The sequence below is a fragment of the Tympanuchus pallidicinctus genome, unplaced genomic scaffold (assembly GCF_026119805.1).
Source record: "Tympanuchus pallidicinctus isolate F22 unplaced genomic scaffold, pur_lepc_1.0 scaffold1, whole genome shotgun sequence".
NCBI lineage: Eukaryota > Metazoa > Chordata > Aves > Galliformes > Phasianidae > Tympanuchus > Tympanuchus pallidicinctus.
Window position 1 is genome coordinate 86076626 of NW_026294618.1, and position 25653 is coordinate 86102278.

At 38.4% G+C, this 25653-nt stretch overlaps 1 protein-coding gene across 6 annotated transcripts in view; it reads right to left on the reverse strand.

The window, feature by feature from the left end:
• The window catches only part of EML4 (EMAP like 4), a 153961-nt gene that overhangs the window by 71911 nt on the left and 56397 nt on the right, over positions 1-25653 (reverse strand). For 3 of the 6 annotated variants that reach the window (XM_052683424.1, XM_052683166.1, XM_052683072.1), the window contains exon 1: positions 19209-19301. The exons of 2 other annotated variants lie outside the window; for them this stretch is intronic. In XM_052683424.1, the coding sequence (XP_052539384.1) occupies positions 19209-19275 (67 nt within the window). In that variant the 5' untranslated portion in view covers positions 19276-19301. Of the gene's footprint in view, positions 1-19208; positions 19303-25653 lie in introns of those variants that run through there. One more of the 6 variants, XM_052683519.1, reaches the window with a different exon arrangement.

Here is a 25653-nt window from a genome sequence, read left to right on the forward strand (position 1 = left end):
CAAAAAAAAAAAAAAAAAAAAAAAAAAGCCAACATTTTTTTAACATTTGGCTTGAAGTGAAAAGAAAGTAAATATACTAAAAAAAGGTTCCAAAAATCTGTTTGGCCACACAGAGATAGATTAGCATTAAAGGCATACTCTGGCCAAATCTATTCTTCAGTGGTAAAAAGGAAATTACAGCTTCTGCATATTCTTTGCTTTTGACAGTTCTTTGCATTATTTCTGCCAAGCCAAAATAACACATAACAGATTTTCATATTTGGCTGTTCCAATAAGTCACAGTCTAACCACTAAAAAGATCCATAAAAGAATACATTGCTCAATCACAAGGTACTGAATTCCTTATCCATCCTGTTTTAATCTTATTAAAACTCAGGAAGGAATGGTTTACAAAATGTAACCTTTATTCTACAACAGACAGTATGAAATATTTTATGAAATAATTCCAAACAGAAAATTCACACATTAGGGGAAGGCACTGGATCTTACTACTGTGATTATATACAACCCAAACTTTAGCTCACTAATCTGATAAATAACAAGGGAAAACATTGATATAAGGACAACTACAAATTTGTCACTAAATAGCTTAGCCTTTGAAGAATTTGTATAAGTGAAACACAAGTCAAACTGCTCCAATTAATTAAAAATGAAAGAGATTTGAGTGCCAACTTCCATGCTTTTAAAATACAAAGCCTACATGTATGATAGCCATTACTGAAGGAGTATGAATTTAATCGACTGAAAAGAAAACCATGATAATCTTACGAAGTGAAAAAATTCCTGTAAGGAATTAGCAAAACAAAATAATAACCATAGTGAAATGTTAATTTTTATTAAACTGAAAGGAATAGTTAAGATCAGACTGATAGGACAACTCCCAAAAGAAAACAGTTTTGTGTAATAACTTAATTCACTATTTTGTCAAACCAAGAACAGAAATGTATCACTTCATGTTTAATACTAGTGCTAATAATAATACATATTAATAAATAAGAAGAACTGTTGAGGAATTCATAAGATATGCAATCAGACTGAGTCCCAGAGACAATGGATCAGAAGAACTCTGAACAAAATGCCTTCAATATCACCAGCCATAATAGTAAACCATTTACACAAAAAAGGTTATTTTTTAAAGAAATATTTTAATAATTCTATAACTTAGCTTGTTCTCTGATCTCTCACTGGTATCTTAGAAATCCACACCATGACTGCTACTCCAGTTAGAAAGAACTGTGTAGGTTCATCTATTGAAAACCCTATTTTCAAAGAATAAAAACCCATCTGCTCTAAGGAGCTACAGGATATTCCTACAAGCATACATATATATCTACATGGCACATAAAAAGGAACTGAGGTCAATTTACATGAATTAAGTCATGAAGAGTTTTGGCTTTAGCAAAGTGGATTGAAAGAAAAACCGCATAATTCATACTGCTGCTGTAATTACAGTATTAGCCTTTAAAGAAATGCACAGGACCAGATAAAATGAACACTGTAAATAAACAGTGGCAATTATTTTAAAAGTAATTATCACAATCTTCACATCTCATCTCTTTATACCAGAAGTCTAAGCAAACACAGAAGCGTGACATTTCTTTTAACTTTTATTTTTCACATCTTATTTTTACTTGTCTGTTAAAGTCTTCAATTAATCAAATATTAATATGTCTGATAGTGGTTAAATGTCCAGGTACTTCAAACATGCAGCACATTACTATGAAAGATTTGTAAAAGAACTAAGTAGTTCTCTCTTAGCTATGGCAAATCATCATTTTAGAAGCCAGACATAGCTCTGTTCTTTGTGCGAAGTCCAAAAAACAGTAATTACCAAGCCAGTAAATACTCCAATGTCGGTCCCTCTTTGATGAGCTCAGCCAGAAATGCACTACAAGGTTTTCTGTTTGTTTGTTTGTTTGTTTGTTTGTTTTTAAACCTCCACTGTCTACCAGTATTGACAAGACTGCCTGTGCCAAGCTCAAGCACCTCAGAAAAGGGGCTCATTAGATTGCTGCTGCCAGCCTCAAAGTCAGAGTTTTACCACTTGTTACAAATCCCCAAAGGCAAATAGAGAGGCAAGGCTTTCTGCATGTAAGAGGAAGCTGCAATTTTGCAATCTCCTCAACATAAACTAAGATGGTGAAGAAGTTGAGAAATGTTGGTTTCTACTTGAGCTATGGAGGTTCAGCCCCTAAACAAAGCCCAGTGAGTTGATGCAGAAGCACTCGCAACCCCAACAACCTGTCAGAGATGGCAGGTGTACAAATGGGACATAAAAAGGAAATCAAGAAGATTAAGACATTTAGCTGACTCAGAAATAGGTAAAGTGATGGGCTGTGTGCTTAGTGGGAGAAAACAACCAGCAGCTGCTTTGCACTGCAAGGGCAGCACATGAAACACAATGACTGAAAGAAGCTTAACATCAAGAAGATCACCTGGAAATTAAGAATATTTTGTTTGACCAAGAATCACAGTCACACACTGTGAAGACGTTTTGGTATTCTCTGTGACTCTACAGAAGCAGGCTATGTTCTAAGCGATGACAACTGATCATGTAGGAGAACTGAAAATGAATGATTCCCAACCCAAACACCTCACCCAGGAAAGCAAATACTCAGCTGAACTCCAACATGCCCTTCTTGACAGCGCCTTAAAGTAAATCAGCTAGGAATTAGTTTAAAAGAAGATGCCTTGAAAGTAAATACCACTGCAATCCTTGAGATTAGTTTAACGAATCCGCAAGGTATGTTTTCACAATATCTGGCTCTGGGGGATTTCTTGCTTTAAAAACACATACTTTTAATCCAGAGAACTTTTTCAGAAGAAATTTAAACAAAAAACTTCCTTCAAGAGCATGTCATTCTCTTTATTAATGCAAGTTCAAAGTCAGTCACAAGCGAAACTTAAATTTATTGTTCCTTTCTCTTCTCCCACTCCTAAACATCTGGCCATTCCCTCATGCCACATGGGGCATATCCAGGCCTTCCATGAGCCACTCAGCTTAATAAACCAGACGGAGCTTCTTTTACTCAAAAAGAGAAATAAGGTCAGAAAATCAAGCCAGAGACTTCAGTGAAATTCACTATTTATTTGAATTAATTGACTTCATTTTCAATGGGACTTTCACCTGGTTATTTTTTGTTATAACAAAATGGTACAATTTCTGATGCTCTGGTCATTTTTCCCAAGATGCCCATAAACTCTACTCTCAAGAGGGACTTTGCAACAAGATCCATTGTGAAGAAAGCACCATCTGCACTGCTGACTGGTGAAACAAAGGAATCTCCATGTAAATGGGGGCTTGAGGTTTTTCCGCTTTTGAAAAGCAGTGTAAGGTAAGAGCATTACAATGCAAAAAAAAGGCAAATATATGCTAGGTCTAAACATATGGCACACTGTAACTTCCAAAATGAGATTTGCTATTTCATCATACTTCACCAGTTTGATTCTTAATTTTAGCCATTAAAATATTAACTCTCCTCCCACTTTTGAACTAAGCAGGGATGTGCTTTGTTGGTAGTCAAGTGGCACTTTAACATATGCATTATGCTCCATGGAACTTCTCACAGTCATGAATGAAACCTCTCTCAGCAGTCTGAACAAACCTGCAGCTCAAAAGTTCCCTTAGGTTTTGTCAAGGAGCTCTGCCAGTGGGATTCAACACATAACGAAGGTACTAAGAACTCTCAACACACCTTTAACTCTCCTTCTCACGTATCACTGAGCAGGTACATGAGGATAACAGTATTTGAAAGATATCACCCTTAATCACTGTCTGTTTGAGAAAAAACTGAGCGCTGTACATTTAAAACGTTTGTACTTTTATATATATATATATCTTACATATATATTATATATATTATTTTATTATATATTATATATACACATTATATATTATATCTCTTACATATATATATACTATATTATATGTCTTACATATATATATATATTATATCTCTTATATATGTTATATCTCATATCTTACAACTGAACTGGGGCCCCTAAACAATTCCAAAGTATCCATTATCCCTTCTCAGAGCCAACTCCTGCCAGCTCTGACTAAATGTAAGTAAGGACTTGCTTTTAGACACAAGGAACGTTTCAGAAAAACAAATTCTACAAGCTCCAGCACTTGGAAATTTAAACCACAGGATGGAAAATCCTACATTTTGTCCAACAAAACCACATAGACCACAGATATTTTTAAACCACTGTCTGCCAAGGCACCCACACAGTTTTCTGTTTTCCCCAGAGCCCTATGAGTCTTTTATTACAGAAATGCAACAGAAATTACTTGGACTGGTATAAAGATCTGGCTTACAATTTCAGAAGACAACTGATCCAAAAGAATCTCTGCTCACTAGAACTACGATGTGCCCATGTGCACAGGAAGGCAAGTATTGGCACAGCCTGAAACTTTTGTTCTGAAGACCACTGAATAATTTGACTCTGGCTGAGGGTTTTAGCTCCAGAGAGATAACAGACAAATTTTTCCTACCAAGTTAAGTGAAGGAAAAATTCGCTGTAGTTTTCTGTTGCATACATGTCTTTGGACTAGTTTATCAAAGGTGCAAGGATTCTGTTTCACACTCATAATACAAAATTCACTAAAAAAAAAAAAAAAAAAGATAGCTTTAGATGCCAAAGTCTTTTGCTAATAGTATCTTCACTTTCACCTCCTCCACATGCCAGCATGCTATCCTGGATTTGTAAAGGACACGTCATGTAAGGAGCATGGGAACAACTGGAATTAAAACAAATTAAAACACACAACATGAACACTAAAGATTAGGAAAGCCTGATTTTCCCAACAGATACCTTATCAACTCTTAATGTGTCCCTGAAGGCTAAAGCCAGTGATATGAAAGCTGAGTGGGAAGTTCTCTCCAACTTTTCCTGTTGCAAATGCAAGACTCAGGCCTTTAACACACTTGATTACCCCACCTATTATTCACTTCCTTTCCTACTTTTTCCCTCACTTTGCCTCATTCCCCAGTTCCTCCATTCAGAATTTAGAACAATGCACTGCTTGATCTCATTTACAGCCGCAAAGGTGTAAAAGGTATCTTTACACTATTGCAGATGTTTTGAAACTAATGTAGGTAGATCATTGTAGATTGGTCCCCTCTCACAGCTCACCTGTGGTATGTTGGTACTTTGAACACCAGCTAAACTTTTTATTTTCTTTTCACACAAACGTTTCTTCAGGTTTTCAGAAAGAATTTATGTCATCATTCCTCACTCAAGCAGTGCATGAGTACTGTCGTGCTGGGAAAATCATCTTCCCTGAACAATTCAATGGACTGATTTACATTTTACTATTCAATCTTATTTTAGCTCCTTCTGTGATAGTGAAAAAACAAACAAAAAAGAACGTATTACTCTCCATTAGCCTTGCACAGATGCTGCCACAGAATCAGACCATAAAATGCAAGTGCAATGTCTGATGGACAGTAAGCAGCTAAAACATTAGAAGCAGTTATCTTAAAGGGTAATCTACATTTGTAACCATAGACCATGTAATAAGATTGCTCATTTTTCACTTTAAAATACATCAGTGCAGTCCACCATGTTAAGTATACAGAATTGAGCCATAAAACTAAACAAAAGAAAAAAACCTCTTGCTCAAGGCTAAAAATTTAGTGTGCATAAATACCTCAGTAAAAACCCTGACAGGAATATGGTTTATACTGTCAAGAATTTATGCATTACTTTGATAAATGAAAACTGGCCCATCTGGAACAGATCTGCACAGATCTGTGTATATCTTTATGGACAATTATAGAACCCAAAATTCAAATATAAAAAACAATAAAATAACATGCCATATACTATAAAATTAAATCACCATAGTACTGCATTAAGATAAGAACAAAGACATAACTATGGTGGAACAAAGTTTCCTTTGGACTTTTCAATTAAGCATACTGCACATCCATAATATAAGCATCCTGTTCCATCTGTCGACGATTCACAAGATTTTCTCACAGCACATGAATATTCTGAAATGCAACAGCTGCTACTGATCTTGGTAAATTTTGATTGTTTAATGATCGATTTGAAATGAGTTTGCATCTGTGAACCTGTACACTGCAACACTGCATTACAGAGATCACACATGTTTTGAGGCAATCTCATTTTAAAGAGTTAGTCTGACGTGTGTGATGATCTATATCTTCATCTCTAATAATTAGTTTTGCTTGTGGATGCTGAACATATCTGTGCACACAGGCTTTCATATTTATTTATTTATATATTTGCTGGCACAAAAAAGCAAGAGAGAAAGATAATACATAAAACATAATACAAAAAATATAATGGAAATATTAACTTAGGAATTACCACACTTACAGCACTTTGATAAAAAATATTTTTATAATAATCCAGTGCATCTGCTGCTGTAAATACCTATTTCAATACTGATAATCTAGAAATTTATCAGCACAAAATTCACAGTGTGCAACTCCACCCTGTATTTAATTAACTGGATCATTTAGCTTGCCCAAGTTTCCAGTAACCATATTATCTACTGGGCACCCAAGTTTAACAAGAAACAGAACAGACTTCACACATGGCCAGTACTAGACTTGATAAGCAGACTGAGGATAAAAAAAAAACAAACAAACACTCCTGCACATTTCTCCTGTTTGACATAGGAATCCACATAATTACTTGAAGAAGCAGGTAATTACGCTGGCTCTCTCTGAAATATCCTTTCTCCAGTTGGATACTTCTTATCAACTCCACCTCCATTAAGATGCATCTAAGCACTAAAACCATTCACTGTATTTTCACCACCCACTAATTAAAATGCCTTGTGGTTTGTTAAGAATTTTCTTTTTCCAGCATTGGTTAGCACCTGATCCCTCAGTAGTCTTCTGAAGCTTGAGCTTTTCAATGCTTGGCCTTCAACCAGCAAGACATGCCCTTATCTTCCAAAACAGTGAACAGCACATATGTGCTGAACAGCACATATAGAATTCATGATGACTATAGGGACCTGTGTGGGATGCTCTGCATAACTTGTTCAGCAACAGTCCCAGTCATACCAGATTCTTTTTAATATCAGATGACACCCTGTTTTCATGTCACAGCAATAGAAAGTGAGGCACAGCATCTCTTACTGTTATATAACATACATGCTTGGCAGTTCACAAAGGAACTAAATAGTTCACAGCGACTGCTGCAATCAACTGCTCTACCATAAACTGCACATGCATTAATGCATAACACTGTGTCTTAAAATCTTCTAGATTAGAAAACGTCTTCAAGATCAGTAGTATACAAACTTGAAAATATATCATATTATGCTAGAAATGTATATATATATATTATATATATGTTATATATAAAATTATATAATATGTATAATATTATTATATACATCATAATTATGCTAGAATTGTCAGCATTATTTACAACAGACCTGGATAGACTGGATTGATGGGCCAAGGTTAACTGTATGAGTTCCAGTAGGGCCAAGTGCCGGGTCCTGCATTTTGGTCACAACAACCCCAGGCAACCCTAGAGGCTTGGGGAGGAGTCACTGGAAAGCTGCCTGATGGAAAGGGACCTTGGTGTACTGATGGACAGTCGGCTAAATATGAGCCAGCAGGTGTGACCAGGTGGCCAAGAAGCCAATGGCATCCTGTCTTGTATCAGTGTCATGGAGTTAACTAGACCAATCTATGCTTGTGACAGGGGGGCAGTAGGCCCTGCTCTCCCTCCCCCCACCCTGGCCCCTCAAAATGGGAGGGAGGGAGGGAGGGAGGGAGGGAGGGAGGGAGGGAGGGAGGGAGGGAGGGAGGGAGGGAGGGAGGGAGGGAGGGAGGGAGGGAGGGAGGGAGGGAGGGAGGGAGGGAGGGAGGGAGGGAGGGAGGGAGGGAGGGAGAAAAAACAGCGGCAACAATCTATGGAGGAAAACTTATTTTACTAACTGTGATATCAGAATGCAAGATAACACAATATAATACAATCTAATTGAAATTGAGATGAATCAATAAGATAGGAGAGAGAAAGTTTCTGAGACCAAGTCAAACCTGAAAAGCTTGGAACAGCTAGGAAATCACGCTCCAGCACCCACTGCCAGGCAGTAAGAGATCGCCCAACCCGGAAGGGCCAGATCCCATGACTTCTGTAATGTATAGGGATAGGTACCTGGAATTGGAGCATTAACACTTCAATGCCCAGTACACTACATGATGTTTTGATGCGGAATACTGAAAACCAAAAAAAAAACCCAAAAAACCACAACATAAAACCATGACAATGCTGTGGTGAACAGGACTAGGGAAGTCATCCTGCCCCTGTACTCGGCATTGGTGAGGCCTCACCTTGAGTACTGTGTTCAGTTTTGCACCTCCGTACAGAAAGGCCACTGTGTTGCTGGAGCAGGTCCAAAGAAGGGCAACAAGGCTTGGAGAATATGCCCTATGAGGAGAGATTGAAAGTACTGGAGATGTTCAGTGTGCAGAAAAGGAGGCTGAATGGAGACCTTATTACTCTCTTCCAATATCTGAAAGGTGCTTACAGCAAGAGCGGAGTCGGTCTCTTCTTACTGGTCACAGAACAAGGGGAAATGGCCTTAAGTTTAGGAGAAGTTTAGGTTGGATGTTAGGAAACACTTCTTTACAAAAAGGGTTGTTAAGCACTGGAATAAGCTCCCCAGGGAGGTGGTTGAGTCACCTTCCCTGAATGTGTTTAAAAACCGTTTGGATGGGGTGCTCAGGGATTTAGCAGAGGGTTGTTAAAGTAGCATGGTTAGGTCATGGCTGGACTCAAAAATCTTGAAGGTGTTTTTCAACCTGAGTGATCCTATCATTCTATGATTCTAACTTTTCCAACCAAACAGAGCAGGCTAATAATGACAGTGCCAGGAGCTCTCTCTCTCTCGAGCCCAGTGAGCTCTCCCATGTATCTCATGTCCACAGCAATCAGGCTTCTGACAGGCATGGGGCTTTCCTGCCTATTAGGCAATAACTTAATTAGAAAATTGGGTGATTAGCAGATGCTTTTGACCTTAATCTTTTTAACTATGCTCTTCATCTGTTAAATGCAAGTATTATCCCACACTTAACCCATAAAGGTTAATTAACACTGGTAGGCTACTGAGACACTACCATAAGTTCTGTAGCAAAGTCGGTGTTGAAATTCATATCCTTGAAAAATGAGGGCTTTTAGTCCTGCCATAAAAATAACATAGGTAGCCAAGCAAAGAAAACTTAAAGCAACTCAATAGCAAGCAACAGCTTTTTAGTTAGACTTGTTTCTGAGCACTGACTGATTCAGAAGAGACAACGATCAAGTAATTAAAGGCTGCACCTTAACACCTACGCAATCCAGAAGTCTAAATACAGGTTTGAAGGACTATCCCCATTATGTCTTCTATGTTCAGTCTTCAACTTCACATGCACAACCATTTTCATTAAAGAGATTTCATTACCACATAAATCTACAGAAGACAGTAGTGCTGCTTGTCACTGATCTGCTCAGCACCATTTAAGATGATACTGGCACTATCCAGGCTTGGACAAAAACACCAAAGCATCACACAGCAGATCCAGCAAATGCTGTGCAGAGTGCACCAAGAAATCTTTCTTTCCAGTAATATTTTGTCAACTCATTTACACAAAGTGGTACCCACCAGTTATGACTGCAGAGCAAGGAAGTTGGTATAAAGGTTTGTAAGTAGAGGAGAAAAAAATTAAGAGCATTCATAATCATGTCAGAATCTTTCACTCCTTCCCCAGGCATTTTATTTACCTATTTAATGGTTCTTGTCAGAGAGATTATATTAATATCTATTTAGAGCACTGTCTGTATATTTAGGCCTATTTTTGTAAAATTTAAATTCCAATTCATCCAGGTTACTGCCAATTTTCCAAGACAATTTATTTCACTAATGTGCAAATAAAATCCAGTTTGCAAAGCGTTCAATCTTCAGCTTGCAACAACTCAGGACAAACTCAACATTCACCATCTCCGCAGCAAATCTCCTCTGTATTCAGTAGTACCAACATAGTTATAACCTGAAACTTATGGACACCCTCCAAAATCTTAAACATTTATTGTTCATTTAGTCAACAAACCAACCTAAGTTTTTGTTTGTTTGAGTTTCTAAAAAGAACATATTTGCCCTGGAGGAAAGCTTTTTCTACCCACTACATTCATTGTATTCTCATCAGTTGTGGTGTCTGATTTCAAAAACAAAACAAAAGAGCACTGAAATCATTAAGTGAGATAACATCAGTCAAAGCAACACACTCTCTTCTATGGATTCAATTTTTTTTTGTGCCATGCAGTATTTATTTGCAAAATTTTACTCATCTCAAATCATAACATACAAATGAATGATCTCCAGCTTCTATTATCTAGGAATCCAGTTAGGCATTGAGTGTCTAAATGGAAATGTTGGAACGCTTCTGAAATTAATTGTGCTGTATGCTACATTGTGCTGCTCTTTTTTCCTTCCCTCAAGACTCATAAATAATTATCTATTGGTAACATCAAAAACACCACTGTACAAAGTTCATTTGATCTCACTCAGCGCTATTCTAACCCACTCTATCATAAATGCAGTTGTCCATCAAGAAAAACAGAGAGCCATGGTCTATTTTATTAATTTCCCTTCCCAAATAAATATGTTTCTACTCAAACTGCCTCCTTATGAATCTGTGTTGCATGGGTTGTGCCTCTCCTTGAATGATGGGCACACAAAAATGTGTGTGTGTGTATTAGAGTACTGACTGGTTAAAGAGATTCATTAACTGATATTGATATTAAACACAGCATAGTGCATGCTGTTCTCGCTTACTGTTATCTTCCTTAAAGCTTAAGGGAAAACTGGCCCAGCCCATCCTTTGTGGTACAGTTTCAATGCCAAAATTCAGCCTTGCAGTGCAGACTGTTATTCATCCCTCCTAAAATCTACAGTGACCCTCTTGTGGATGCCATACTCCTCACCACCAGCCCATTGAGATTCATTTTTGTGCTGCTGGCATCTCTTGAGGTCCCCATCCTGAAAAACCCCTTGCTCCTGAAGAGAATGTAGTCCCTCTCAGTCTGCTGTGAAGGACAAGGTCATGTGGGCTCCAGTGCTCATTAGGCATGTGCTTACACCAGGCCAGTATGCACATAAGGGTACTCTCTGGCTCTTATATGTCTGAGTTAGATGACACAGCCATTTCAGATCAATGAAAAGATCTGCTTGGGAAGAGGCTTATCAACATGTATTATCTTAGTTTTCTGGTATTTCAGGTATATGAGTTCTTTCCACTTACAGTGCCATGCAATCTCCCACTTTTCACTGACAAGCTAAAGTGACCTTGCAAAGTCATTGTTCTTCCTTATATTTTCTTATCTGCAAGCAAAAAATGATAATACATTCCCTTCCTGTGAATTTTAAGCTGTACCAAGAGACAAGCACTTCTGGATGAAGTGTTCTATCTAGTGCAAAGCAGGTTACATTTAGTGCTGCAACCAGAAGATGCAACCTTATGAATGTTGCAATATCTCATAGAAGGACTTGGAACAGACCTCAAAGATCATCCAGCCCACCCCCTCTGCCATGATTCACCAAGTCAAGAACTATCTCAGGTTGCCCAGGGCCCCAGCCATCCTCTCTGTGTAGGCAAGAATAGACAGAAAGCTTCCTTTTGCTATCTTTTACTAAGGCCCATTGGTTTTTGGGAACACAAGACCAGACCTCTCTAATCATGACCCAGATGCAGCAGGACGCTGACAGCAGCAGGCCAAAATCCCATTTCAGTTTTCCTACTCTAAGATGCCTCCCTGACTTTTATAACTGCTCACAGCTTTGGCACAAGAGGGACACCCATATCACATCTAGTGCTGACTGTAGGTGCACCCATGTTTTTTTTTAAAACAGAAAAGAGGTAAATCTCCTCTGTTCGAAGCAGTGCTGGTACAAACACAACTAGGCTATCTGCCCCAGTCTTCAGGACAAAGCACAAGCTCTGCAACTCCCACACAGCTAGGCTGTGAGCTGCTATCTGCAGCCATTCACTGCAGATTAATAGTCAGCTTCATTTCAGTTGCCACAGAAGAGCAAATATTGAGAAATGAAGAAAGTATTTCCATTCTACATGTCACAGAAAACACTTCAGAGTAGACAGGAAGCAGAAATACCTACACTGGTACAAGTTGATAGCCACCCTCAAAAAGGGGAACCGATCATAAACACAATTAAAAACCTAACCAGTTCTTTAGACGCAGTCTTTTGTTTTATTACATCAGTGACTAAATAGTCCCAGTGAAGCCCTGAAGTTAGCACTTCTTATAAACAAGGTGTGGATGGAAAGCATTGCTCACAGCAATCTTGCTGCTGTGGCTGCTACTGTTTGACAGAAGCCTTACCGCACAGCCACCAAGCCTGTCATTCTGCAGCATACAGATCTGAGCTACTTGGATGTATTTCACATCAGCATTTCATATTTGACAAAGAAAGGTACTCTGCTGAACAACGCAGTCTGCAGCTCCACCACCAGGTGCTGCCATGTTTTCTTTAATAAGGACACCACTAAAAACTTTCTGCAAAGGCTCTAATCCTACAAACAAACAACGTTACAGTGAAATTAAGCTAATTTCATCCATTCATGACAAGGAAGAATTCTAGAACAGCAGAACAGCTTTAATGAATAGTATCAGTTGCTAATCCTGACACTATTATGTCTGAGCACAGCTGAAAAAGGGTGTATTAAGCTAAAAAAAAAAAAAAAAAAAAAAACAAGCAAAAAAAAGAAACAGATAAAGCCTTCTCTATTCTACAATGATGGAAAAATAAACATAATTTAAAAAAAAAATAAAAATCCTGGGTGTCAACTGGGATGCATGAGATTACTATACCACACTTTTCAAAAGCAAAAACACAGCACCAACTACTACTCAGAGAGATTTGCTTTCCCACTTAAGAAAGGAAAAAGTAAGGAAGAAGTATGTTTCATCTTCATTCAGGTTAAGAATTAGGCAAGTTTCTAAACCTGCAAGGAAGGAAAGAGACATGTAAATAGAGTTCTGTGATGCTATAGAATCTCGAGGAAAAAATAAAATAGATCACTGAACCAGATTACCTAGGTTAAGAACGTTTATGTTAAGAGCTTCCAAAATTTCACCACATTTTATGTAGAAGTTCCATACAAAAGTGCCATAATTTCACAATTGATAGTGATTACCATGGATGTGTCCATGCAAGTTGTCTGCAAGGGAATAATGCACATTTTCACAGGAATGCCTTATCCTTCCCTTCTCAAAGGATGCTTTAGGAAAACACATTTCTGATTTTGAATACTTGTCAAAGTTTGCAAACCTAAAGGTACCGTATTTGTATGAAAATTATTTAAATCCATCATATTTCATATCATTTATTTTTTACGTGGATGAAATCTCTGAAGTGGGAAGAATTCTTCAGGCATATTTTTCTACTATTTGTTATAAAGCAACAGTTTTTAGGTTAAAAAAAAAAAAAGAAGAAGAATAAATCCCTATAAATATCAAGGGAGGTAGGACTGCTTATATACATGTCTGGTATTAGAAGTAATCAAGTTGTACAGACATTTCACAGATAACCAAGAATTAAATCCGATTGTGAGTAAATAACAGCGGCGTCAAGAATCACGAAAATGCTGCCTCAAGCTCTGCATGTTTCCCTTCTTATTCTTTCAAATCAAGTAACTAAGTTACAAATTGACACCAAAGTCTTGCTAGAAAGAAGGATCTTTCTGTGCTTTAAACACAGCTTCACAAAAAGCAGAAACACTGAGCTGCAACTCAGTGAACACTGAACTGGGAAGTTGATAAGCTTTATGATAACTCTTCTAAAAAAGTGAAAAGTACTGAAAAATGAGCCATATACTCTAGGTGACTGTTGCTTCTCTTCCCCTTTTTAAAATCTGAGGATTTCTCCAACTTTCTCATACCGAGGAGGAATAATCTTAAACCTAAAAAAAAACCTGAGTTATTTTGAAGGCAGCTATTCTCTAAAGCCAATAATTATCCAGTATTCATTTGACTCTTGCAAATTAAGGTTAATTTCACATATACTAAGTATTGACTACAATAAGTACTTAAATATGTAAAATGCATGGACAGTATCTACTTAAATATATAAAACAACTATCCAAGAATCTGCTATTTATTCACAAACCCTTGGTCAAAATAACACGCTCCTTCATACACCGAAAGGATCCCAGTTGCTCTGACAGAATACATCAGTGAGAAAAAAAAATTGCTTTGTACTTTTTCAACACCTTGTAATCATTCTGAGCATCTTATTTTCCAAATACTTTTATTATTTTTTTTAAATGTTACCAGGAAAGGAACTAACTTGGTATGAGTGCAGGATGGGTGCATTTACAGCCAAAAATCTACAGAGTAGGCTACGGCCACATAAACCACCAGCAAGAGAGCAGAAGAGGGAGTCAACAGCACTGCAGCTTCCCTGTAGGAACAACTCAAGTATACACTCTTGCTCAAGAAGGAAAGCCAGTCTATCAACCCACATTTAGTAATCAGCTGTGTCAACACGCTGTGAGTTTCTACCTTCACACAGCCCTCCACAACTGGTGCTCAAAGCCCACAATCTAACTGGGTAGGACCAGCCCTTGTGAGTGCAAATCAAAAAGTCACTGCAGGCAGGCAAAATGCAAAATTCAGCCCCTACCTCTCAGAGCTGGAAAGAACTCACTGTTAACCCATGAACAGAGAAGAAAACCTCATTCAGCTTCTCCTGGAAGGAAAAGCTGAATATGTTTTACAGATACAAGAAATCTGGCTGAGTATTATCATGGATTTTAAGTACTTCTGAATAGCACCACAGGCAAACAAGGGAAAAGAAAAACAAACTCATGTGCCATTTTAGAATGTAAAAAGAACAAAAAAGAGAAGTCAAGAAAAACAAAGGGAGAAGATACGGCATCTGAACTCTACCTATATATAACCTATACTGTTACAATGCATCAAAGTGTCTTCTCATCACACAGTAAGTCTGACTAATGACTGTAACTGCCATCCCTTCTCCTCCTCATGGAGTAAGATCTGCATGTTCAGCAGTTTTGCTGAGTTTATTTGCACATTCTGCTCTCACAGCTGCTCCACTCTGTCTGCAGAAGAAGCAGGTTAAAGAAGCATGCCTGAAGGAGGTCTGAATTGCTACTGCCATCCTGATCAATTTACTCTACCATGTAAAGCAGAAGCATGATGCAAAGTTCACAAAAGTAACTTTTTAGGTCTACTAATCTGGGCATGATTCAAAATTTGAGAGCAAAATTTTAAACCTGAGAATATGAATACACATCTGAATCTTTGTCTGACCTTGAATTACAGTTTATCACATCAGCTGCACCTTTGATACTTCTGCAAGATCAAAAAACAAACAAACAAACAAACAAAAAACAACTAACCACTACCCTGTGCCAGACATTATCATTTCAACCTCCCTGTGATGACTAATATATATTCCTAGAACTGCTAGAAGTGAGAGAGCAGAACAGGCAAAGCAGAAGAAACTTTGCATAAAACCATAACCACACATTTGAAAATTAACTATCATGTTAAAAGAAGTGAGACTATTCCAACAAGTAGATATAGCCTTTTTAAAAGTGTAAGATGAAACCCCTTAACCGCCTTTAAACTTGTAATTTTATTTCCTGTGTTAATAGCAGTAGTGTTATTGGTGTTAAAGTAGATATTTACTGTAGATATGTAGCAAAGTATGCACACCAGGGATAATTTTTTTTTATCTCTTAGTAGAGGTAAGCATTGGAAGGGTTTTTTTTTGTTTGCTTGTTTTTTAAACTTTTATTTAATTAGTTTAAGATGCATGTGTGCAAAAGCTTTCACAGACTGGCCAATGTCAGCAGAGACCTCTGGAGCTCAGCTAGTTCAGCCCCTACTTAAGCAGGGACACCTAGATCTGGTTGCCCAGAACCATGCCCAAGTCTACAGTCAATTATATGCATCGGAGACCAGTATGTTTCTTGACACCATGCTGCCCTGCTGGCCCTGCCTGAACCCAGCAAGACAAGTCCCTTGCCCCTGGCTACCTGGAAAGTGAGTGGCATATAACAAGTAAATAGCACTTGGATGATACATCCGGTGAAGCCTGGAACCAGAACAAGCTGGTCTAGCTTACAGCTCACCTCATTAAGCACAGGCTCAGCTAATGCATGAAGCAAGTAAATATTGCTCATTCCAATAGCCCTTATAATTACTTCATATAAAAGATGAATGAAAGGTTCATTTAACTCTGCCAAATTGGTAGGAGAAAGGAAATAGAGTTCTAGTAACCTGCTAAGGAAGTAGAATTAGAAACAAGCATACATTATTTTTCCATCTCTGGTAGAGTTATGGGTCCATGCTATTTTCATATCCTATAATGAGACAGGATTTCACCTCTAGACCTATCAGCAGGCTCCTTATTGCAGGAGAAGGACACCAGTAAGAATGGCAGATATCAGAATTTCCTTCCATAAAACACATTATAAAAAATAAACGTATAGGAGAAAGGTGAATTCCACTCATCACTACTTTTAGAAAATCCAATTTCCAAGCACTTGGAGAGTTCAGTTATAGGCAGGAAGGGCCAAGTCACAAATAATGCAAACCTTTGCATCTTCAACTCTTGGTGAGTGCTGATCCTCTTGGTAGGGAACAGTCTGACCTTCTAGCAGGGCATTGATCTGTACCCTGACCTGTATAATCTAAACTAAATTGTAGCCCAGATCTAATTTGATAGCCAAGATCTCTCTGAAGAGATGTGTCATAACATAAGCCTGGACTGTATTTTAATTGCAAAAGACTAATTAAATAAAGTATATAAAAAGTCATCAATATTAACACCAAACTAGCTTTCTTAAAAATGTGAATAAGCTTCCTATCAGCACTGACATCCCATTTATTAAAAGGAAGTTCTAGTTCTTCCCTGCTGAAAAAAAAATATATATTTTTAGCTTTGCCAAGAAATGAGTGAGTAGATGTATGTACATACAATGATACTCAGAAATTAAAAAACAAAAAACACACAAACACCAAAAGAGACAGATTTGAGTTTTGTTGGTATTTTTCTTCGATTTTGTTTTTGTCAAGCACAAATTCACTGTTACAGGTAAGAGAGTAGCAACAGCTCTCATAACAAACTGTATCCCCTTAGGATCTTCAATAAATAAATAAATGTAAGAAGTTATTGCCAAAACTTTACCTAAAATACCACATAATTTCTGCAAGGTCTTAATCTCCTTCACACATGAACAGCGAGAACACATATTGCCAAAAAACCACCACCACCAACAAAAAAATCTATAACTTAATCTGAAGCTTTTTCCTATTTCTTGTTACTAGATGCCATCTTGTGAAGTTGCTAAAAGCTCTGGAGGCAAGGAACTCTTGACAACGTGGTTAGAATTTTCATACGAACAAAGCTCTGTGTAGATTCTCCATGATAGCACTTTCTCATTTCTGTAAGTTTACTTGACAGCCAGGGCACATTCCACAAAAATTTTATACAAGGGTACATTAGGCCTTATGACGTAAGTAGGAATGAAATTTTAAATCAGCAGAATATATTGCACTGCTAAAAATATCCAAAGTCACATTTTCTTTCAATTACAAATGCTGACTTGAACTTTCATTCAACAATATCTTCAGTTTTGTACCAAAATTTACTTTTTTTCCTAGAAAATTTTGATTAAAGTATAACGTATGCTTTGAGAAAAGAATATATTTCTTGCATCTTACTCTGCTAGATTTCTAGACAAATCTGAGGCCAGTCCATCATGTCACGCTTTCTTCCAAAACTCCATGTATGCCTCAAACTCAAGCCTGAGACTGTGCTACAGTGATCAGATGATCCACAAAAAACCTCTCTAAAAGCCATTAAAGTCAATGAAAATGTCTCTACATAATCCTAAATTCATCAGTAACGATGCTGGCCAATTACAGCCATTAAGAATTTCTCTTCTGCTGAATTTGATTCTAAAGATAAACCGTTAAACGTTTGCCCCTTTTTACTCTGGCACCATAAAAAAAAATCGTATAAGCCTGTATGAAACACTTGTAATTTTAAGATTTCCAATTCACCCTCCCTCTTTTTCCCTAGGGTTGCAACATCTTAAATTCTAAACTGAATGCTTTGAATTCTGAAGCAGATAAAGCTCAGTGCATTGCTCACTTTAAGAAAGCACACTGTGGCAAGGTCATTTCTCTCTCTCCCATTAAATACACATACAGATTTATGCACCGAGTACCTGCCCGTACTTATTTTTTTAAGGAAGTTTTCCTGTTGATAGATGTATTTTAGACAAAACATGTCTTACATCAAAACTTCACTAAAACAACTGCTCAGAGAAGAGTGTTTCACTGGGAATAACACTTCTCTACTATACACAAGAACAATACACATGGTCACTAATTAATTTGGTTGTCTTTAATTTTCCTTTCCTAATAACTGAACTCATACTTTTGATAATAGCAAGAATACTTCAATTAATCATCTGATTTACACTGAACAGAGGTCAGCTTGATAGCAAGTGCTGAAAGAAAGGAAGTCTGTATTGAAAGATTTTAGATTTATGAGGACAGTGACAAAAATAAAAGTGGAAAAAAAAAATCTTACCTCTGAAGGGCAAATAAACATTTTACACACACAGAAATACAGTAACTTTAAACTGCAGCAGATAGAGTTATTTTCACCACCTATCTTGAATGAATCTTTGCTGCCTCCTGCCTGAGAGGCCCTTGAGAAGCCAATGCTTCCCTGCAGGGACTTCATCAAGCTCTCCTATCTGCAACATAAAATCGAGGTTTAGACCAAAGGGAGCACGCAGCAGCAGCTCTCCCCATGTGTGGAAGGGGTGCTTGGAGCACTCCTCTCTGGCAGCGCACGACCCACTCTGGGATGTGCTGCCAAAGGCCACGCACACCACCAAAGCCACTGCATCAGAAACATTGTGCCCTGCCAATTATTTACCTCCCAGTCACCTTCCTGCTATTTCCTCTGCTATCCACAGATAGCAAATTTATTGGTTTCTCATAAAGTTTGCTCAAGGACACCACGCTGCAGCAAGCTATCTCAGCCTCTCCATAAGCACACCTTGCCAGCTGCTAGCAAGGCTGCAGTCAACTTCACCACCCAGATAAATCTTCCCCCTTCAATGCGAGCTTTCCCTCTCCCCTGCCCAGAGGTGACCATACTTTACCCGTGCAGAAGCTCCCCAGTGCTGCAGGATCACAGCCGACTGCCACACAGGGCAAGCTGCCCTCCATTGCTGGCCCCCAGCTTGGCCCCTCTGCCTGCAACCCTGGCCAGAGGCTGGAGGGGGTGGGATGGGGACAAAAATCCCAGGCTGCCACAGGGAGTGGTTTGCCCTCCGACGTCAGAAACACACCAATAAAGGCACTTACGAGTGCATGCAGCGCAGAAATACTTCACCATGCGCTAGCTATCCATCAGCGATCCCAACATTACGACTTTCTTGCCCTTCCCCCCTCCCCCCTTAGGGGAAGCAGAATTTACCAGCTGTTCTTCAACCTGCTTGAAAGTCAGAAAATGGCCATTGTTTACATACACACACAGGGTTTTGTAGCGCTCTCCATTTAAAACTAAAACAATTAGGCTGTCGCACAGATATACCCTGCCGTGTCTCTTCCAGAGAGACAACACTGCAACATATTCACAGAGAACACTAAACACAGCTTTAATATTGTGATGGTAGCTACAAAAAGACAACAGCAGTCTATTTGCAATAAGTCTGAACAATAAGAAGCACCACAGATAGCTAATGATGAGGATTTTTATATTTGGTCAATCCAAAGAAACGATTATTGTTCCAAAGAATGTCTATTTGTGTCAAAGAAAACCAATCTTAAAGCAGTAAAAGCACAATATGAAATGAAAAGTTCACACAGAGGGGAGGGCAACAGGGTGGCTATTTGTTTAATATTATATTGGAATATTTTTCCTATGACATCTTGCAAGGCAAAAAAGCAATGACGTCACTAGCAGTATACTTGCATTCATTTCATTAAAATGAAGCAAAGTACCAGGGGTTTAAGAGCAGGAGCTTTGCAATGCTATCATTCTGTTAAGTGGAAGAGACCTCGTATTACAAATGCATTACAATCTATTTAGTGTGATCATGATTTTGTCTGCCTTGCAAGATGAAGCCAGATGAGAACTAATGAATGCAACATGTGTTCATTCTTTTAGTAGCCATGCCTGCAGCCAGTTGGCAGAATGAATGCAGCAAGATAAATGTCAAAACAAAGCTATCTGTGAATATGTATTGCATATATTTTGCCTCATCTCTTTATCATTCTTTGAATAGTTCGTTTTCAAATGCTGTAAGCACACTAAATATTGCCTGATTTAAGCTTTTATTTCCAACAAGATAATGAAAAATACATAGGGGAAGTTCATGACTCCATTCAAAAACAAGACAGGCAGAATTTTTTTCTATGCTCACAAACAAACAGTTGATAAGAAGGTTCATAAAAACACATAGTTAAGAGAGAGCACTAAGAGTTTGGAATTTCTTACCCTGGAATTATCCATCTGCATAATTCTAATAGTACCTTCATTTTCTGCAGTTCCTGGAGGAACTATAGGAACCACACTGGAGGAACCGACCTCTGCATTGGTTTGAAAAGCCAAAGCCAAACAAAAATATCAGGAAAAAGCCCAGACAGTCAGCTGAACACAACTCTCCTATATTAAGCAAGACAGACAATGACTGTGATTAATAATTGTAATAAAAAGAGCCTAAGAAACTGAATGATGGAAAGTGATAAAGGGCAAAAGGCAAGGGAACAATTAAGTAAGCAGCCCTAAGCCAAGATACTCAACACACAGCTGCAGCACTGGGATTGACCAAGACCCCCTGCTTTCCACTTATCCTAACCAACATGTTGCATCACATTATTAGAGGAAAAAATCCTCATTGCAAGATTAAACACTGAGTGTTATCTTGGGTGGGCTGGATGCACAGACACATTTTAGATTTTAGTATCCCTTAATACTTAGCACAATTACAAAATATGGGAAAAATCCATCATCAGGCTGTTTCCGTCTCAACAAAAGAAAAAAAAACTGCAGTAGGGCAGTAAGCTTCTTGAAGAAGTCTCATCAGAAGGCTAGTGTTTGAAGATAGTTTTCAGACACCCCAACTATCCTTGCTTACCCTGAAAACTCTCATCCCACCTGCCATATACTGCCCACTAATTTGAGGACCTGGGTCACAATTCCTTCATTTACCTTTAAATCTTTCATGAAAACCTTGACCTCTCATTTGGACTTTTCCTTGCCCATCTCCAGCCAGTACCTTCCTTCCTAAGCCATCTCCCTCTTGCAAAACAGGTATCTACCTCTAACAGACCTAAGCAACATCTCAGGCTTCCCTTCTCTTGCAGTATTTTAGCACAACTCACATTTAAATAAAACAAACACAACGTAGCCAAGTAACCTTTGCCAAGGAAAAAACTCCCTGCGCTTTAACAGTGCAAAGCACATGTTATACCCATGAAAAATAAAAATAAAAACCAACAACCTTTTCAATCTAACATAATAAAGCACATTAAAGATCAGGAATAGAGCAAGCATGTTGAAGAAACATGGTTTGGTTTTGTTTGATGAGTGGGTGGGGTTCTTTTTTGGTGTTGTTTCTTTGGTTTTGCTTTGTCTTTTTTTTTTTTCTTTTTTTTTTTTTTTTTTTTTCCCCTGGGTTTCTGTCACCAACATGGGAATCTTTGGGAACATTACACATCTGGTAAGAACAGTGGATGTCTCAAATACTGCAGAAGCATCAGTCAGATGATGAGCCTAAGGAAAGAGTCCTTGAGACACTTCAGCTTTTTAAGCAACAAAATCCTCTCCAAACCACGCAGTCTTCAGAGGTGGGGGCACATGGTTCCTCTGACTTTTGAGGAAAGCCACAGTAAGACCCAGACTCTTTTGAGTCATCTCTCATGCAAAGAAGAGGAAGCAGGTTCCCTGCCACTCTGCCATTGTTTTTCAGTGTCCCAAATCCAGCCGAGTGAGCTGGGGTACCCCCCAAAAACTACTGTCCCTCAAGCCACACAGGCCAAGGAATGGACATGGTCTTCCTGGGTTATCATTTGTAACTGAAAATCAAAAGAAGATGGTTGAGTTTCCTTGGTAATGATCCTGCTACACAGAAGGTATCTGCAGTTGTATGAAGGTTGGAAAAGGTCTACTCATGTTTTCATGGAACAGGATCTCTACCCCCCTGCACAGCAGGTTGTAGAAACCACAGATGACATGTGAGGTAGATATGTTGCTTACACCATAATAATAACCCCTCCATAATACTAATAATCCCTCCAAAATAATACTCCCACCTATCTTTCTTTAAAGATAAAAGGTGTTTTTTTGTTTTTTACACCTGTTGCTACTAATATCTCTAATCAATATAAAATAATCAAGTATACAGAGATGAATTTAACGACTGTTTGAATTGCAAGAAGGAATGTGAGTCAATAGCATTTCTTCACATATAAGAAACTGATTGTGTTTCTGCTGGAAAACAATCCTTCAATTATTTTGTTTTCCTCTTTCTGAAAAGGAACTGCAACCACATTTCAGTTGACAATTACCTTCCGGACCAAAGGTATCGCGCGTCACTGCTGCACCCTACCTCCAACTCATGAAAGAGAGAACAGTAATTTCTTCAGTGATCACCCAAATTCTTTAGAGAAATGAAGTCATCCAAGCTGGAGCATAAAGCCTCATCAGTCAATAGCAGCTCTGCTTCAGGTAATGGAAGGCAATTGTGAAACAGCTAGACTTGTAAATTGCCTCATTGCCACTTCACTGCCAGAAAACAAGAGCAAGAACTGATACAGAAGACTGGAATACCAGGAGTTTGCAGTAACAGGGAAGGCAGTGCACACCCTCAGCATCCACAAGCCACTGGACCTATGCTGAACTCCTCCATCCTATGGGCATTTTTCCTAAACTACAGCTAACAAGCAGAAAATGCGAGAAACAAGACACCTGTATCCAACCTGTAAAAGCCATCCTGAGGCTGCCTTCTAGAACTAAACCATAGTGGTGGCTGTGCAATCGGTCACCCTCAAAATCTAGAGAAGAATTATTTGGTTTTTTCCTTTTCCCCCCCTCTAGAACATTATATAATTAGTGGGAGGAGGGGGCGGGAAGAAAGCAATAAAAAGCAAACGCACATGTATTTTAAGAGTAACCACTTGACAGTTCTTGCTACATGGTTATTCAGCTGCATCAGCTGCCCACTCAGAGCCCTGTCCAGGTGGCAGCACACTGATGGGCAGAGCAGGAGGGGTGATAGTGCTAGAGGCTGCTGTTTCACCAACCATAACATCAGACAACAGCTGTAGCACGCCTTCCGCTGCCTGCTAGCAGCAGTTGCAAAGCAGACTGCTTGCAGCTGTTTTCCTGCCTACCCATCAAACGCAATAAGGAAATGGCCAACAAACAAGATGAAAACGTATTAAATCTAAAACACAGCCAGGAAAAGTGAATTTTTCTTTGGGCATATGTTCCAGAGCACAGCTGTTGCATATTCTACATAGAGGCCAGTGAAAATGTGCAACCCTGCCCCCTGAGAAAGAGAAGAGCATGAGCACAGCATCCCTGCCAGGAGTAGCCTGTATTTTTGGAGATCATTGTAGTTTCATCCTTGGTCCAAAACCCACTTAGATTTGAATACACAAATGGTATTTCCAAAGCTACTGGTAAACCATGCTACGTCGTTAAACACATTGCATTCTCCTTCTCTGAAAGTAATCAGCAAAATTATGATTGTTCATGTAGACAAGTAATTGGCAGTCTTAGTCACACAAAGCCCTGGTATGGACTAGCCATGGTGAAGTGTCCAGGTGTCAAACCACTCAGCTCACTTCTGCAAAAAGTGGGGGGGAGGGGGATGGGGAGGATGAACCAACTGCAAAAGATGTTTTTTGACAAAGCACTTTCAAAATAAAGTATCTAATTCTAGAAACATTACAGTGTTTAAGAGTTGTATATTCTTTCATAATGAGTAAATATCTTTCTTGCCTATCAAAACATCTCCTAATGTTGGCCGTTGCCGTATGTTGATTATTATTGCTACTTTTAAAAGTCACTCTAAACTAAATTTAGCATGGAAAGAAATACAACAATAAAATTTGAAACTAGTCCACTATTCATGACAGAGAGTTTCTCATTTACTATCCACTTTAAAATGCTGAGGAACTGGAAAAACTGTTATGAAAACAACACTAATAAAAAAAAATTAAAAAAAAAAAAAGAGAGAGAGAGATCTTGGCCTCAAAACTAATGATCATGGAGGATGACAAGCAAGAGATTTGCTGATGCACCTAGTGCTCAGTGCACCAGAGCGATGCAGTCCCTTTCATGCACAGAAAGGTGCTGTGTGGGCAGCAAGGACTGGAAATACAACCCACAGGTTGGCTCTGATGTAACCACTCATCAAGTGACAAGTCAGTGAGGGAGAAAAGACACAGGTACTATTCTGGCTTTGCCCAGATAGCTTTCATCGTCTAGACTCCTACATACACTGTCAGAACTCACATACCCACCTGAGCAGTGGGGTGCTTGCCCACATTTGGGACCTCACTGTGTAAACATCGTATCTCCTATTTAAATATTACCTAGTACACGCAAATGTGATGTAGGTGTCAGACCTTCAACTATTACAACACCTCAGAGTTTGACCTTATCAGGATATCATTTACAGCCACAGTTTTGACATATTACATTTAACAGGTGTACAGTCCATAAATTAATTACCCTACTGATGGCACAGGCTATCAAACGAAGTGGTTCAAAGGGAATCTGAAAGGACACTTTTATATCTGTCATTCCTTCAAATGTATACCAGTCAGCATATTTTGTACTCAGTAAACTGGGTCATAATAATAAACATCATAGCCTGTTTACAAATAAGAGGACTGAGATATTGTGAAATCCTAAGGTAGGGCTTATGACCTATATTGTAGAATATAACAGATATCATACCTATATTAAAAAAAAAAAAAAAAAAGGTTGGAAGCTTCCCGTGCACGTCTCATTTTTCAGTTGTGTTCTCAGTATTATATTTCACCTTCACTTTAAAACTTGGTGAATGTAACACAGGAGACTGACTGAAGCAGATCACTGGGGAAAAAAAAGGACCATTAAGAACAAGTCACACTATTTTCAAAACTGTCATTAGAAGGAACTAGCTTGGTTTACCACACATCCAAAGTCAAGAGACCTTTCAACCAAGTTAAAAAACTATATGCCATGCTAGAAGTCATGTTTATTCCTAAGTTTGAATAACATTACCAAGATGAAATTAGAGATTGATTGCTGATTTATTCCTCCCGCATGAAAAATTGTTTGAAATGAAAAACTGGCACAACTGATACTTTGGGCAGCATCTCTGGAGGAAAAAAAAAACAACGAGGGATAACAAGAAACACCATACAGCCTATGCCACTGTAACTGATAGGTCTTTTACATGTCAAGACTGAGGTCAGCCTTTGAATACAGATATGCATATGTGGATATTGCCATAAAATATTCTATTGGTCAGGACAAATTATTGCTTCCTTTGGATCATCAATTCTGTTATGACAGTTAAAGGTCAAAACAAGAACAAAATGAAC